This window comes from Ascidiella aspersa, chromosome 6 (assembly GCF_963924565.1).
Source record: "Ascidiella aspersa chromosome 6, kaAscAspe10.2, whole genome shotgun sequence".
In the NCBI taxonomy this organism is placed as follows: domain Eukaryota; kingdom Metazoa; phylum Chordata; class Ascidiacea; order Phlebobranchia; family Ascidiidae; genus Ascidiella; species Ascidiella aspersa.
Window position 1 is genome coordinate 7,197,787 of NC_139452.1, and position 17,550 is coordinate 7,215,336.

General features: G+C 38.5%; 1 protein-coding gene across 1 annotated transcript; it reads left to right on the forward strand.

The window, feature by feature from the left end:
- LOC146139419 (uncharacterized) lies at positions 1-13,316 on the forward strand. The gene is made up of 8 exons (XM_083391231.1): positions 1-2,145; positions 2,544-2,664; positions 5,591-5,874; positions 7,646-7,828; positions 8,452-8,829; positions 9,272-9,422; positions 11,103-11,282; positions 12,105-13,316. Exons 1-8 carry the CDS (start codon positions 2,077-2,079, stop codon positions 12,566-12,568), a joined length of 1,830 nt encoding a protein of 609 aa, XP_083247357.1. The 5' UTR covers positions 1-2,076; the 3' UTR covers positions 12,569-13,316.
- Positions 13,317-17,550: the final 4,234 nt, after the last annotated feature.

Genomic DNA, 17,550 nt, shown 5'->3' on the forward strand with positions numbered 1-17,550 from the left:
AGGCCGATGGTGCTGGTAAACTGATGAAGATCTTTGGCTCAGTTAAGGCGCTTTGGTTTAAACTCTCTGTGTGTGCGTTTAACTTGCGTTTTGTGCGAAAACTGAGTTGAGTTGTTTTGTGTATGTGTGTTTATGGGCAAAATATTTTAGGCGAGGTATTCTTTTTCGGTTTGTTCGTGTACTCTTACCTACGATTCTTTAATATAACAATAGCTAAAATATCGGTTCAAGCGCCTTATCTTAAAGGTCTGGCAGTTTTTTTTTGTCTCGTACATTAACGACGTTAAAATAATAATATAGAAATTTAAATATTGCCTAAATTATACGCATCATGAGTGGAATATAAATGTTTTAAACAAATAATCAACCGTTTTCATTCGAAAAAGTAATTTTGAAACCTATAGACATAACAATTGCTTGGTCGGCTTTGCTTTGTTTTCCTGATTTGCCTTGGCTTCCAATATTTTATATTGTTCACAATCTACAAGTGTAGAGACTGCTTTGATTTCAGGCTTGTTTAACAATTTAGTTTTAACGTTACCCGTAGCAATTACAGCTTGACTTAAATAGATTTAAGACACCGAATAAGGATGACAGTTGCTTTATTTTAAAATCCTATACAATCTATGTTTTTCCGCGTATTAAGGATTTTGCTCATTAAACTTGTACAAATTTAAGGTGACTCACTGTGTTTTTGTTGCGATAGGACTCCAGGGGTTGTCTATAAAAATACAATCCCGCCTTAAGCTCCATCAATTATTGATGTGATCTCGAGACTACGATAGGTTCGTTCAGGTGCAATTATCGATCGAACCGGAAGCATTGACATAATGGATGGACGCTTCTACCGCGAAAATCCTAATGCGGCTCGTAATCAATTCAGCGCGTTGCAAAGAATAGAAGGCTCTCAAGTTCATTGGCGACCTGGCAAATTGGGAGAGGCCGAGAGATATAGAACGAACGTTGCAGGGGAGCTGGGATTTTCGTCGGCTGCGGGTTCACTGAATAGAAGTGCGCCCTAATGAGCGTTAGAAGGCCGAGCGGCCGCAACGTGACAATAAAGAGAGTTCTCTTCTCTTAGTTGTTGCTGCTTACGGCGGCTCCCTTTTCGCGCAAGAGCAAGCACCTACTAATTTCGTTTCAATCTTTAGTCCTTTTGTATGTAAATGCCCGGGCCGGCGATTTGCGTTCTATTCACTCGACCGTCGGTTGTAAATGAGCGCTGATGATTATTTTTTCTCCTTATGCTAGCAAAGCAACGCCTCGGCCCTCCAGTGGCGCTCTTTCGTATAAGGGCCGCTTCACCTGAGGCATGGTTGCCATTCGATATGAAACATCACCGGATAAGGTGCTACGGAAAATAAAGCGACAAGTGTTTTCCTGGTGGTTCTTTTGTATCTTGTGCCGGTGACTTCAAATTCATAGAAAGAAAGGATTTTCAAGCGTTTCAGTGTAAAAAACTTTGGCGTGTCAACGTCTCGGTGATGAGTGCATTCGAAGACAGAGTTGCTAGAAGGTTATATTCAGTTACCATGTTGTCTCACGAAATGCAGTTCAGCCTAGCTGTCTTAAGGATTACATCTTCTAAGTCCTTCTTAAGTAAGATACCTTCCGAAAATTTTACTGCTTTTACAACCTATTGTAGAACAATAATAAGGTAAACAAGCACGAAGAGAAATCAAGAGGTACTTCTTATACTGAAGCCATGTCAGCGCTGCTGTTTTTAAATGACGAAGTGGTTCACCATTTGCAGTTTAAAACATCAATTGGCAGTTGTATCAAAATAAATCACTCTTTCACTCAAGCATATATGGCGTGTATTTTGTGCCGGACGAACAGTGATTGAATTAGTGACAGAAGTTTAATGTTTTATGTTTGCTTGATTTACGATTTGCCATTCGAAATTAATCATTTTGCCTAATTAATATAAATAGATATATATGTTTAAAAATAATATCGTTGCTTGTAGGAACCTACTTCACATGCCATATCGTTTTGGATATGTGTTAAAGCACTAGCATCCATAGCTCATATATAGAATTTCCGTTAGTTATTGTTGTTCTATTCGTTCTTTCCATGCGCAAAGCCAACGCCTCAAGAATGCAAGTCGCCGCCAGCCAATCCTATTACGCCGACGCGGGAAAGGTGAGATAGCAATTGTGGGTTCGCGACCCCGTGAGTTTGTTGTTGAAATTTTGTCGTTGTGTACACTTGCACGCTAAGGGTTTCCAGTAACGTTTGGGACAAAAAAAAATTTTGAAAATCCGCCGAGTTTTTACTTTTATTGCATTTGATACAAAAACTACGGTGTATTTTTTTCTAAACTTGCGATAGTGATTTAAACGTGGCACTTAAATAAGACCAAAAAAGTGATGCCGTAAACAATATTTTTTTTCCTTTTATGACATCGCATGTTGACAAGGAAAAATCGTTTTCCCTGAACAATATTTAAAAAAATGTTTTCACTTAAGTACATAGCTTCTTTATAGCATAAAATAATAAAAAGCGTAGGTCAAGCTAACTATAACATTTCCATTTTTTAGTTTCCCCACCCAATGTCCAGTGGCCCCTACATGGTCCCCCAAGCCTGCGTTCCGCCCCAGGGGGTCACCTGGGTCCAACAGTACGTCAACGGCACCCCTATGCTTGTTCCGATGTATCCAGGTAAGCAGCAACAAACAAAATAGGAATAGCAATTGATGCCAGTTAAGATGAGATTAAACAGTGAACTATTCGTATTAGCATGACATTCCATAAAACGCTGTAGAGATTCGTCTTTTTATAGATTCAAAGTAAATTCTGTTTAGTTGTTGAAAAATGTACGATGCTTGACTTTTGTCGAGTAGGACCCTTGAATTTATAAAGCCGGGCAAATGCTTTGCCTAATTGGTCAGTGGGCGTGAATTCCACCGACTGTTTAGCGTTCGGGCCCACACAAGAGTACGTTGAACTTTAGGGAATGTAAAATATGAAGATTATAAAAATCGATATCTTGGTTCTGAAAACTGATAATCGCTTCATTCATTCTCTGCCTGAACTCTGAGGCGATGTTGATGTTGTTTTCCTTCAAATCCGCTACATTGTGACGTCATAGCCGCAAGATATCGCCTCGTGGCGAATGCCTGCGACGTCACGATTTAGGCTTGTCTATCTAAGTTGGCGGTTTGATGGCGCCCGAGGGCAAATGCAGGAAATATTTTCTCGGTTTTGCGTAATGCGTAAGCGCACGAACTTGTCTTCGGCTATCATTGGATTGTGATCGTGCCGAAAAAACAATTTCGGAAATTATTCGAAAGAGTTGGAAAATTGCCGTTCGTCCAGCGCAATTTTCTGCACATTATTCACGCATGGTAATACACTCGCGTGTTTTCCGTGCGTCTTCAATTGGAAATTTGCAATTTTCTGCAATTTTCGTTGCCAAAGAAAAGTAAATTCACATGCGCTTTTATTGGCTTTAAAAATAAATAGTCGGAGATAATGGGAAAAAGTTAGTGCTTATCGTACAGTTATTGTAGGGAAACGATGTTATTGGTTTAATTTTAAACACATTTTGAGTTTATTACCTCTGTCCACATTTTAGGTGATTTTGAAACCACCAAGCCGACCGTTTAATCTACACATGCGCATGCACTTCCTTTAAGTTTTCCCAGCCTAAGGGCTCTAAAGTTCAAATGTTTCGTTTCCATATTATACTACACTTGCGAATACGACCGCGTGTTTCCAAGAGAAAGTGAATCACGCCTTGCATCGAAACATAGAAGAAAAGCGACAAAGCACTTTCGTGGTAAAACCTTTTCGATGTTAAATCCGACTTTCAACATGTCATTTCAACATCGCCGAAGGGTATTAGATGTCAAGTTTTAGCACGAAAACTCGCAGGTTTCCAAAGTCAATTGAGGGACTTCGAAGGAAGAGACAGTTTCCTGGAACGTTTCAGATTCCTACATTTACTAAATTTCGCTTGGCATTGGTTTACGACGTATCTTTTTTCCTGGAAATCTTTCTTTAAATTTAAAAAGAAAACTTCCAATGAATTAACATCCGAGGATTAAACGATGATCATTTCTAAATATAATCCACGAATATTTAAACTCCTCTTTAAGTTGCTTTAATTTAACCGCATTTAATTTGTTTACTCGAGTTATTTTTGTAAGGCAACCTTTATTAAGTGTGATTGAGAGTCCTAAACTATTAAGTCCATAAATTTATGTTGATCACGTTTTCAATTGCCCAAGCAATTAGCAAACATACAACTAAAATAGCATTTGTTTAATCTTCAACTCATGAATCGAAATCCCTCTTAATTACTTACCTCTATATTTTGAACAAACTGGACACTTAGCGCTAAAACAAACCGAAATCTGTCTTAATCGCTTGAATATACAACCCTTTCGGTTGCGATGTCCACAAATAATTCGGTAATTGATGGAGTAATTAGCTGGGAAAGCAAACAAAAGTAAATGTGCAAAATAAATCGGTGAGAAGAACCGAGCCGAGTTGGTCCACTTTAAAATGTCGAGATTTTGTCAAATCATGTAACAAATGCGATTTTAAGCCAAAGTTTGAGAATTAAACGTTGCATTAAAGTTAATTTGGTGAACGCGTGTCCGTCGCTGATTTGCTGTTTTTTGCCCTGTATGGTATTATCAATCTTATTTATCTGACAAAATGTTTGCCATACCTAATTAAAGTGATATTTACGCCAGAAACGAACGTATATCCTCAATCCACTTTCTCATGGATGTGTCTGCATTTTTAGACGTGACCTACTTCCTTAATGATGCTGGGAAGTTGTAGGGTCAGTGGATGCCCAATTAGGATGTTGATGCGTTGTCCAAGCGTAATAAGCCCGTGCCAGTGACAAACTGCCACTCCCAAAAAGTGTACGTGGACTAGACCGCGGCTGTTAACTCTAACTCGACAACCAGTAATTTGTCCCCCAATCAGTCTCGATTTGTGATCGCAATTAAGGCGCTTTTAATTTCCTAACACCGCCTATCAAGGCTAAACGGAGCCTAGTATCTCCACCATTAGGGAAACCGTAATTGCTGGACAACGCATTGTCGGACTTAGCCGTTGCAAAAGTGACCCCATACCGCCATAAAGGCGTGCGTTGATGCCCAGTGTATGACGTTTGCACCATTGCGCAATGCTGGTGACGCGAGTTCATCTTTGTCTGGTTTGATCAACAACAACAACATAGAGGTCTTACAACGACTGTTATATGGTCGTGGAGTTACCGGGGTCGCGAACCTAATACGATCCTACAATCGTAATCAGGACTCGCATTAATGGCCGCGATTTAATTGTGGCCGAACCGTTAATTTTTTATCGTAAGGAACATTCAAGTGTCCTCAAGTCACACTAAGTTATACCGCCTTTAACAAAATGTAACCGCCATGGACGGATAATTATTTGACCATGGTTATCACTTAGGTTTGTTACACTTGTAAATAAATTACTGTATTTAAACTATTTCCACTTTTAATACACAGTTGTACTTTCAGTCTATTAATTGTAAAATAGTGAACTGTACACGGTTTTCAATCTTTTATTTGATTTTATGCATCTATAACTCCATTTTTTTTAGTTGCTCCAGCGCCTCCAATGCCCTACTACCAGGCTCCTGTATACTACAACACTAACACAAGCAACAGCCCAGCATCCCGCCAGCCAATCAGCTACGACAATTACCAGCAGCAACAGCATGTGCCTGCCGGTCAGCAGAGCTTCGCACAACCCTTGTCCAATGCCAGGCAGCCGATCCTTAACAATAGTCATAACAGCAAGCGAACCATCTCGACCACATCCAGCGTTTTTTCTGGATCAAGCTTCTTGCCTTCGCTCGACGAAAACTGCGTCAATATGCACAAGGTAAAACTGCCAAATGTTTAGATAAAGAAGTACACATATTTAAAAATTAAGAACTTTTTGTCAGTAATAGGCTCTTGACAAAAGTTAGGCAAAACCATTTTGTGTAAATGTTGCCTATTACTATGTGAACTCCCAAGGTTTTCACCATGATGAGTTAAAGCAATGCACAATAAAGCCGGCCGTTCTCTTCTATCATACCAAAACCGATATGTTCAAGAATTTGAAACACGTGCCATCATAAAACCGCCATCTAAACAACGTCCATGAACTGTGAATCACTGCCGACATTAAGTGACTGCCTACAAACATATTCAATCAATTAGGGCCTTTCCACCAAATTTGTCTTGGTGTTGGTGGGGTATATACCATGGATTGTCGTACTGTTGAATTGATTGTGGTACAGTTCACTTCGAAAAGTACATCTTCCAAATCCTTGTAAAACGCAATACATATGGATACTAATAAGTGTTTTCTACTATTAATCAAAAGTGTTTGCGATAATCGTTGAGCACAGTTTTTCGTTTGTTCATGCCTATATCCTATTTATGCATCGAACTACGCAAGCTTATATAAGGTTCGTGCTTAATTATGTTTGACCACAAGCGGGACATTAAACGACCTCTAACCTTGGTGTGTGGCCGTCACTCATAGCGCGTAAAGACAAATGTCAACTGCGAATGAGACAAGGTTATGGGATCACAATTTGTATTGACCATAAAGAAATTATAAAACGATTTAACTCAACAATAGTGCGTCGTAACAATTCAAAAAATCCTATGAGCTTTTTTATTTATTTTAATAAGCTATAAAACTATAAGTAAAACTGTTAAACTGATATCCTAGTAATAACCGAAAACAATTGTATTCAACGAGTCAAAAGAGCGACAGCAGTATTCTATCAAAGTTTTTTTTTTCGTACACATACCGCTGACATTCCATACTTTATTTAATGTATATTTGCCAGGATTAGGAGGGCGTAGCCTTTTCAAGTGTATACATTTATATTGGCACGCAAACTTAATTGTTTGTATTCGATGTCAACCTAACCACCGGTACAGGAAATTCCGGTCGGCTTGCAGTTTTGCATGCTGACATGCACTCAGCACTGCATTACAAGCAAATTAAGCTCGCGTTGGGCACGATGCGCCTTTGAGAGGTCGGTCTTTTTTCGGCTTTGTGATGCAAACTTTGCAGACTGGGTTTCCGCGTGGTATTACCCGATCAGTGTTGTGGCAATGATAAACATTGCGCTGATCATCGGCAAAGTCTTGTGTCAAAGCCATACGGCCCCACGGATCGCGTTCTTCGAGCTTCATTGTTCGCGGTTAATCTGTTGCCATCTCAAACACTTTTCCTCTTTTTTAAGAGAAGATATCCTTGCGAGGTCGACCTCACCACATGCCATCGTAACAATAGTGTAAACGCGCACTGAAAGTTGTAGGCCATTACCGTAAACACATTTTAATTTGACGTAGTCATTGGTTGATGTCCAAGTATGTGTCGGAAATGTTGTCTTTAAAAAAAACTATACGCTGAACTTATATTAAATAATACACTGCGTTCACTAAATGCTGTGCATTTGGCCAGAGCATTTACATACTTGTGCCTTTCAATAGAACTTGGACCAGAGCGTTACACTTAAAACTTCCATTAGTATTAAGGTATAGTGGACGCTAAAATATTTTCCAAAACAACGAAATAGAAATTTTGTTACGCAACTACAGTATCGCAAAATGACGTTACTTAAAATCTTTTTTCTCGAATTTTTTAGAGTCACGTCATCAACACGCCGTTCCGCCCCTTCAAGCGCGAAATAATGCGGTACGAGAGCGCCGACAGCGGAATCGCGGAATCTCCCCCATCAGTGACGTCACCAACCTGGAGCGGTGACGATCTCTCTTCACTTGACTCCGATGACGCGAGAAGGACCAGCGACTCGTCTGATTCTTACAAGGTTCGTTTTGTTTTACTTTTATGCGTCTTTACAGGGCGTTTAGGAGGATAAATTAACGGAAATTAATATACTCGTAACAAGAGGTTAACACTTGCAGTTTTACTTTTATTTTGCATCGATAATAACGATTCCAATTTATTTTTGGTAGGCAATAAAATACGGATATATATATATCCTAGTATCTTTTAATACTGTTAACAGATCCAATTTACCGAAAACTAGTCTTTATAATGGTAAAAAACTTATTTGAAACAACATTTTAAGTTGAACTGTTAGATTTTTACTTCAAATTTTGTAACGATAGTAACGATGTTACAGCAATTATTTAATATTTAGCATACTTATTTAGTCGTCGTGGCTCCGTTGCTATTTGTTTTTTAAACACCTTCTACATATAGTCCTTGTTTTCCTGTGGTCGGTTTGAAACCTCATTTTTATTTTATCCTGTTTCCACTAAATAATAATTTCCATTTTTTGAAAAACCCTTTTAATAAAAAAAAAACTTTTAATAATTTTTTTGGCAAAACCCTTTTAATAATTTTGTTACTTTGCTGATTGGTCTCTAAAATTTTTTGCATGTTGGTCTCCGGATTTTTTTAAGTGAGTCTCACCCTTTGTTGCAGGACCTCGACGAAGATAGCCATTATTGGTCAGTGGCCGACGACCAGCAGTACTGGGCCCGACAAGGCCAGAAGCAGCCCAACCCATTCGTGTGCGCCGCTATTGCCAAGCAAGTCGACTACTACCTATCCGACGACTATCTGATCAAGGACAAGTACTTGCTGCGCCAGATTCGCTGCAAGAAGGACGGCTACGTCAGCATCAAGTTGATTACGTCATTCAAGAAGGTCAAGAAGCTGACGCGCGACTGGCAGGTGGTGCGCAGCGCCATCGCGCGGAACTCGCACAGCATCGTGGTGAGCCCGGAAGGCCTGAGAATCCGAAGACGCGCGAAACTGTCCGACAACTTGCGAAAGCCGAGGCTGCTCACCAGCGTGTTGGTAAGTGTCGAGTTTATTAAGATGTCAGTTAAAATTACGCTACTCAGAATAGATAGATTGATTAAAATTCCGCTATTCCGGATATCGTTATCTATTATAAAATAAACAGGAATACAAATGTTGTTAGAAATTGACTCAGACTTATAAAGAACATGGTTGAAAATAGACTAAAGCAACAAATACGACCATTATTCAAATAGATTGTATACTTATTGAAATACCTTAAATTCTCTATTTTATGTAATTTATAAAGTGAAAATAAAATTATATTTCTTGTGATTTCCATAATTTGTACAAGGAAATTGTTTTTTGTGTGTGTGATTGTTATTATTTTATTCATGCATTCCAAAAGATTAAATCTATAACTAAATGGAATAAAAGTAAAGAATAATTATTTATCCTAATTCAAAAAAGAATTTAACGACCGTTTATTCATTTGTAGGTCATTCGATTGCCGGAAGATTACAATTCAGTGCAGAAGGTGACTTCTCTCTTCCGTAACTTTGGAGAGATCAGCTTCGTCCGTTTGCTTCGAGCCGACAAGGAAGTGCCGGCAGATCTGAGAAACTACGCGACTCAAGTCCATGATATCGGTAAGAACATGCTCTGTGTTGTATAGTAGATTTAGAATGTAAGGTTTCCTGTAATACTGTTGAGATTTAAGATGACACATTTTTATGTTCTAAGCCCTTTCCCTAAGAGACTTGTAATTATTTGTCATTGGATAAACGTTTTTAAAGTTTATTATTTTCAAGTCACTGTCTTGTTAAATTTCGTTTACTCCATGCACAAGAATAGCAAATCGTAACAACGTGTCAGATACGGTATAATTTTGCAATTTAAATCTCAACATTTCTTATCACACAAATTCAAGAAAGTTTGGTATTTTGCCACAAAATCTTTTAAAATAGGAATAATTGTTAAAAGTTTAAAAACATACGGGTTTAGATGATATTTATTAGCAAACTGTTTATTAATTTATCGTCTTTTCAACGCTTTCATATCGTAAAGCTTATACGAGCAAGATCAATTATATAATAGCCGCGATTGTTTTCAACTACTACAAAACATGCTAGTCACCTACAAACTATATAGCTTCCTCTTGTCGGGACTTTTCGCTACGATAGTTTCAAAGACAACGTCACGAGGCTCGATAAGAGTAGTCACTTTCTCAACCACAGACCTCGTGCAATCCAGCACGATCCGTGGATTAAGTTTCGTCTGTTTTTCTGGAGTTTTAGCCCTCACTATATGCACAGGCCATCGCACCTGTTTATATGGCCGGTGTGAAAACGACCGGGCCTATTTTATATTACTTGTTTTTGAGAAGTTTTTCAACCTTTACTGCGCGAACAGAGTGCAAAGAATAACGACGATTGACTTTAAGTTAACCAATACCACGAAAGTTAAAAAATGGCATTAAAGCCTTATCGTTACAAACGTAATAGAGTCACTGCTAAAAACAGAGCTTGGCTATTTTCTAAACGGCCATGTAAACTGACCCTCCAAGCGATTTAGCCCGAGGGTTAAAAGTTGCTCGAATCGTATTTTGCCTCGTCAACAAGTTCCGAGACAAACAGCGCCTTTTCTTACTACGTGAAAAATAATCTTAAGTCGCGACTCGTGTAACGGACGAAGATATTTCGGCCACCGCAAGCACGAAGCATTATATAGCCCCAGGCTTTGGCCTTGGTCTTGGCACGCTTATGCAGTGGTGAGTGCCGAGTTTGTGAGGTGCTAGATCACTGTATGACGCACACAGGATGCGGGATGTGTTTGTTCTCCAGAGCTTGGCGGCCAAACATGGTTAAGATCGCGCCTGAGATTATCGTCGAATAGCTTATCGTTCTTGTTTACTCGGCTCTCGTATAGTTTGTTTTCGGAAAACGCACATGCACCTTTTGTGTGTGCATTTGATGGCGTAATAATGTGGATCTTTGACCTAGAGCGAGTTTGTGCGTACATGTTTTGAGACTTGAAGTTCTTTACAAAATCTTTTTGAAGTTTTTGTTTTGTTCGAATAAAATCTCCCTGGTAATTTAAATTTATTCTTAGAACGTTTTATATTTCTTACATCCTTATCCTATACTTGTTTATGGCTACCTATTTTCCCTGCGAATCAAACTTCAGAATTATAAACTTACCACCAAACATGTCGCGTTGCTAAACTGGATAAGACGTTGGCTACATGTAATTGTAAGACTAGAACGTTCACTTGAACCGAACGAACCTTAAGATTTAAAAACCTAATCACATCGCTTTTCTCTGCTCAGGGGCGACACTGTGCGGCGTGATCGACTTCGAGTGTTCGGAGGATGCTCTCAACGCGGTTCGTGTTGTGAAGCACTTCCAGAAGCAGAACGAAGTCCCGTCCGATGAGCGCAGAGACGGCCAGGACGATGGAACAGAATGCGACGGATCATTCGCCGAGAAATACAACGCCATTTTGCAAGGTTCGTAGCACGATATTCTTTGTGAAACTTTTTGCAACATATCGGGTATTTTAAGAGGGCGGGGTTTTGGATAGTTTACAACAAACTTAAAATCAACCTTGAACTGTACATTGGGTTGTCATCATGAGTGGATCGTACAGATAGGTTATAATTTTATATAGATCCAGTATTCAAACGTCGAAAAACTGTTGTGACGATACGTATATAACCTGTTCAGAAGGGCATGCTCGCCTCTAGGCAAATCAAAGCCTCATTTGAAATTGACCACGTCGTAAATACGCTGTATAAATATCGCCGCATAGACAAACTTTACACTAGAAGAATGATTTTCCTATGAAAACGCTACAGGACTTTGACTATATGCAGTATGTGTTATATTTAGCATATCTAAAGAAAAAATATAGTAAATTAGCGACAGGAAATCGAGTGTCAGTTGACTGGGTGGTTGATTTCCTGTCGCTAATATACTATTTAAATTACAGTTTAATCTTTGGTTTGGAGTATAGTCAGATTTTTAGCTGAGCAGAACAACTAACGTCAGAACTCGTTATAAATGTCATAAAATAGAACGTTATAAAACTGTTCCACGATTTGCGTATCTGATGATAGTTAGTTGAACGGACGGCCTTTTCTCAATGTACTTAGTATTTGATGAATAATATATCGTGGTAAAACATTGATTGAAGCCCAACAGTCGAAACTACATTTAACCTAATGTTATCACACTTTGGCAATAATATATCTATATGTATCTGTCTGGTTGATATACGTTTAAATAAATCCGCTATACGCATCTTTAACAGTTTATATTTCCTCCTGCAGACTTGCCTCCTCTCGGAGATCTGCGTCTTGCTCTTCTCGGTCCCCGGGTGCGGAGGACCCTTTACAGACAGGATCGTGTGTCGGAGAGCTCCGAGCATCCGGATCAGGATCCCTCTTCACCATCTTCTACCTCTTCCGACATCCAACAGCAGAACAACGAAGAGCGAATGAAGTCGCTCGAACTGGACACAGTCGAACGTCGTCGCCGCCTCAGCGCTGACGACACAATGACGTCACGCAGCCATGGCAACGAGATCGTCAATCGACGTCACCACGGAGTCTCTAGCGACGAATTCAGCCGCTCCTTGCCCAAGAACTTTGGTGCCTCCTGTTCGTGGGTGACCCAAAGGCGCAGCGCCGCCCTTAGTGGCCTGGTTGGCCCGGCCACTCCCCCATTCCACGCCCTCAGGGCCCCCAAAGGTCCCGACGGAACCCCGGGTTTCAAATTCCGGAGAAACTTGTAAAAATGTATGTTAAGCAAGAGATATAGTTTATGAGGTGTAAGCGGTTATTTTGTGGTAGGGTTGTGGAAAAAAACGTGTGAATATCTATTATACTTAAAAAAACAGCGACTGTAGTGCAATAGATGATCGTTGGACGCGATTTTAAAAGTTTGATCAAAAGTCGCAAACGCCATATCCAAAGTGCCAAATTTGTGTCAGGCTCGTCTGTGTGTTTATCGAACAATTGTATGCTTTTTGTTTTTTACGCTTTTTCCTTGTAACTGTGGTGGCACCTCTCCAATGTATTATTGCATTTTTCTTTTGATTTGTCGCAAACTCTCATCTGCTTTGCTTTTGACTGTCGTTTGTTGGAAAAATATATTTAAATTTACCACATATTTTCGATTACAAAATGGTTTGCTTCGAGAAAGGAAATTCTATTCACGATTTGTTGCGCAAAGCTATGAAAAACTGTACTTTTAAATTATTTAGCAACCCACCGTGGCAAGCATCGAAACTTAGTTGATAAACAAGGACTTGCGAATGCCTGCTTTTTGCCAGCTAATGCTAACCAAAGAGTTGTCCATGAGCCTGCTTTCTCCGACTTTGCCTCTTTGAGGGAGGCAATACACCGCACACGCTTTGATCTTTGATAAAGCTGTTTGGTGCTCTTCTGTTGTGTTCGTGTGTTCTATATCGTTTGATTGCACACCATGCCGTAACATACGTGCCTTGCCCTTTTTCCAATAAATTCTAATAAGGAAGTCCAGCGATGTTATGAAAGTTAATGGTTGGTAGAGTTTAATTGCCTTGTAAAGGATTTCGCGAGTTGTATTGTCAGTACCCTAATATTTGCTACTATGGATTACTATTAAAGAGATAACAGTGGTAACATTTACCAACACCTATTCGCCGCAAAACAAAATGGGTGTGGTAATAAAAAATCTTTTCATCGTTATTAACAGATCCGCTTGGTGGGACAAGAACGTTTTACGCAAAAACCTTAGGACGTAGCAGCAATTGTTTAACTTCCGTAATATTCAAGCAAATAAGTAATCCCTGTACCAAACTGCTTTAAACGTAAAACAAATCTCGTTATAAAATAAAAATTGCCTTATGTCTGTTGCACTAAACGCGATATTTTGCGAACTCTACCTAGATGTTGCAGGGGTAATGACTATCCAAATATATTTTCGGGTTGTTTATTTAGAATGTCCGTGTTAGTTCTCAGGTGTATTAATTGAACTATGGTCTAAGGATGCGGTCCGTGTGATAGCAGAAGTTGTGTAATTTGCATGATATTCAAGCAAACGTCAAAAGTCAATCCCCGCATCAGATGTCTTCCAACGTTAGAAAAAACGGTTATCCGTATAAAAAAAAAAAACGCCGCCATAAACGCGATATTGTGCGAACATTTGGCGTGGTTAAACCTACTGTTGAAAGCGTTTAACCCACGACCGCTCAAAGGGGAAAATTCCTTCGCCGATTATGTATCCCTAAAAACTAGTTACTGCGTTTAATTTACTCACGCCTGCCGATTTATAACAAATTAGATTTGCTACAAAGGTTTGGAAAAAAGGCCCCAGCGTTACCTTGGTTTCATTGTAGCCTATTATTGGCCAGTTAGATCTACAATTTCGATAAAGCATTTTCGACAGCACCCATTGTTTAAATATAAATAAATTAGTGTGCCGTTGCAGTAGGACGACCTGCTAATAATATAAACAATGTACATCAGTAATGTTTCAGTTTCATGTTCTATTGCGAGTATCAACCCATATAAGTGCATAACACGTTATTCCATGTCAGACATTCAAATTACATTTAGCCTATTTTAACATACAAACTTCAATAAATGACATATAATCGACTGGGAGACTAAAGCAACAGGTCGTTATCTATCTTGTGTTTGTTCGTTTGAAGTAAACAAAGTTAAAATAATAAATTAACCAACGTCCTTATTTCTTCACGACAAACACATTACGGCATCTTCGAAAGTTATTTATCGTATCATGGTTCAAAAATCAATTGTGTTTTTTTCGGAAAATTCCATATTACAGATTCTTTCCATTAATATATAGATTTGTTTTTCTAAATTTGTAATATTTCCGAAATACCAGTTTTTACCACAAGTAAAGCCAATGGCACTTCACAATCACCTCAAATTAGCTTTTTGACAGAAAACGTACGATTTTTTAAAAGATTGAAACAAAAAGAAATATTTAATTTGATGCCAAAACATAAATAATGTGACTCCTGACATATAGAGTTGTCACGTGTCTACTGCATTTATGTAATGAAACAGAAACAAATTCCTAGCGTTATTTTATGGTTATACTTCGAAAGCAATGGATTGGTTGACTTTTTGTTTGTGTTCATTTAGTGTTGTTATTGCTTCGGCACCACAAACGTGTGGTATAACTGAACCCGCGCAACCTACACAGGACAAGGAAATCAAATATTATTAGAATGATAAAGCGTGGTTCTTATCTTTTACATTAGTTCGAAAGAAGTTTGCTAGGTACCAATCTATCCTATGCTGCTTATCACTATACCGAACTGAAACTTGTTCTTGTAATTCAATGGCAGACAAAGTGGCTCGTTTATGGCTTCTGTTAGTATTAGCCTTAATTTCATCTATGCGGATAACAAAAGGAGAAGGTTCGTTTGTTGCTGAATATTTTAATTCATTTTAAAGGTAGGGTCGGATCTAAGGTTGGTGCGAATCCATGCTCCCCAATTAGTATATTTTGCACCTTTTAAAAATGTAAAGGTAAAATGTTTCACGCTTTGCGCGAAACTAGACCATCTTTATAGTATGTTTTAGCCAGTCTACAAAAAAACACTTTTTTGTTTGAAGATACCGTGCTGCTTATCGCCCCTCTGAGATGACGTTCGTGGCCACTTAGGTTTTCCGTCGTGTTAACAAAAATTATAAGACGTATTTTCATACCACACCATAAAACATAATGGCCCTTTTTTATTTAAGTGATTTAAAAAAGGTTATTTGAATTAACGCTGCGGTGCTGTTTTTAGGTGTATTTCTATATGACGTTGATTTAGAAGTATAGCTTTTTAACAAAAATGTAGGTTAAAAGATTTATTCGGTGAACAACGTTTTACGATTGTTTTAAGAAATATTAACGCTTTTTAGTCTGAATCTGCGATGACCTTCTATTTATTGTTTACAGCGCACATCTTTACTCTATTTAACGTTGGAAATACGATTTACACTTTATCTGACGAACTTGTGGATGCGAACACGGCAGCAGCAAAGTGTAAACTATTGGGTGGATCTCTTGCTGTTTTGAAAGATCAATTTGTTAGGGATAAGTTTTATCAGGAGATCCAAAACAAATATTACAACCCGGGTAAGTCTATTTGTACGATGAAGGTGGTGTGAAACATCTGCTGCTTTTGCCAACAAGGTTGTTCGAAAATTTCGAATCGTAGCCTAACTCTATGCAAAGTGATATTACCACTATCCGTCCGATAGTCAGGTGGTATCGGTGCCGATCCGACACATAATTGAACTATGCATTACAGTCATGTTTGCGATCTTATGTGGGGTTTTATCATGGAAACATAGAATTCTGAGATATATTAATCAACAAATCGACAAATAGAATTCCTAACGAAAACCTGAAATTTAAGTCCAATACCTTGAACATGATTCTTTACGGAATTAGCTTTAAGCTTATCAATTCGACCAAATTTGCTAACTTGGCGATTGTTATGACGTCATTCGTTATCGGACCGGATCGCGGTACATTTGGAATATCTGCTATCCGTATCGGATTAAAGTATTTAGTATTTGACATCCCCAGTTGACAGTATAACCTGGATTCGTAACAAAACGTGAGTCAAATGCTTGTTTAGTTTGATGTGTTCTACTTAACAGAAATTGTTGATGGAACAATCCAACTTCCTCTTAACGCATTAAGGTTATATTAGTTAAAGCAGGGTTTCCCAAACTGTGGTCCGCGAACCATTGGTTGTCCGTGACGACTGCACAGGTGGTCCATGGCGATATGAAAAGAAATTAAAAAGTTACGCATATACGTTGTACAGCAGGGGTCGAAAACCTAGGATCCGGCCTGTGTATGTAATTTATCCGACACGCAGCCTCTTTGACAAACTAGACACGAGTCCATTTCTCGTACTTTTTGACTATTCAAATTTTCGCCCTTTGCGTTAACGATCTTTATACATGAGGTTTGTTTACGTTATAATGCTTCCATTTGAACTAGATTAGAGCTTCTTGCGCTGTTTAAGACTGACTGCCAAGTGCCAAAGTGCGTCGCGTACAAACGAAAAACGCATTAAAGCATATTGAACATACATTTTTAATTTTTATGTTTGAAATGTAATAGAAACTTGCGAGAAATATGAAAGAAATGCCGGAATACTCCCCCCCAAAATATCGCGCTCGCTTCGCTCGCCAGGTGCGCCCCCACTTTAATAGGTTAACAAACACTGAACTAGATTAACCATTAAGGTTATCACGTTTTCTCAAAGTGGTTTTATTACACTTTTTAATATAAATAACGACGTGTGGACTCCCATTGATGCTGTCAGTTTTGTATATATGTAAAATTGGGATTTATTTATTTTTTGCTTTGTTTAGCGGTCCGCGAAAAAACAGATTTACAAATAGTGGTCCGCGGTCCAAAAAAGTTTGGGAAACCATGAGTTAAGCACAGAATCCAGTAAATACACAGACATAAGTCAAGTCATTACTTAAGCTCAAATCATTCAAAGTAGATTTTATCAGTTATGTGAAAATATAATACCACTGATATTAATACTAAGATATTTGTTTACTACACAGCTAATGAAATAAATAACATTTCAATTTTGTCCTTTCAGTTAGCTGTTTTTCTAAATTCTAAAGTTTTGATTTTTTGAAACTTTAAGAAATGTACTAAAGCGCACTTTTTTCAAGATCTTCAAAGAGTTTACATCTTTTACGGCAAAGTTTGGGATAAAACAGTTTACAAATT

Excerpts from the sequence above, each read along its gene's own strand:
- LOC146139419 (XM_083391231.1), top strand. The coding sequence starts at position 2,077 with ATGCGCAAAGCCAACGCCTCAAGAATGCAAGTCGCCGCCAGCCAATCC. Across the intron at positions 2,665-5,590 it reads GCTTGTTCCGATGTATCCAG|TTGCTCCAGCGCCTCCAATG; the intron begins GTAAGCAGCAAC and ends CATTTTTTTTAG. Across the intron at positions 7,829-8,451 it reads ACTCGTCTGATTCTTACAAG|GACCTCGACGAAGATAGCCA; the intron begins GTTCGTTTTGTT and ends CCTTTGTTGCAG.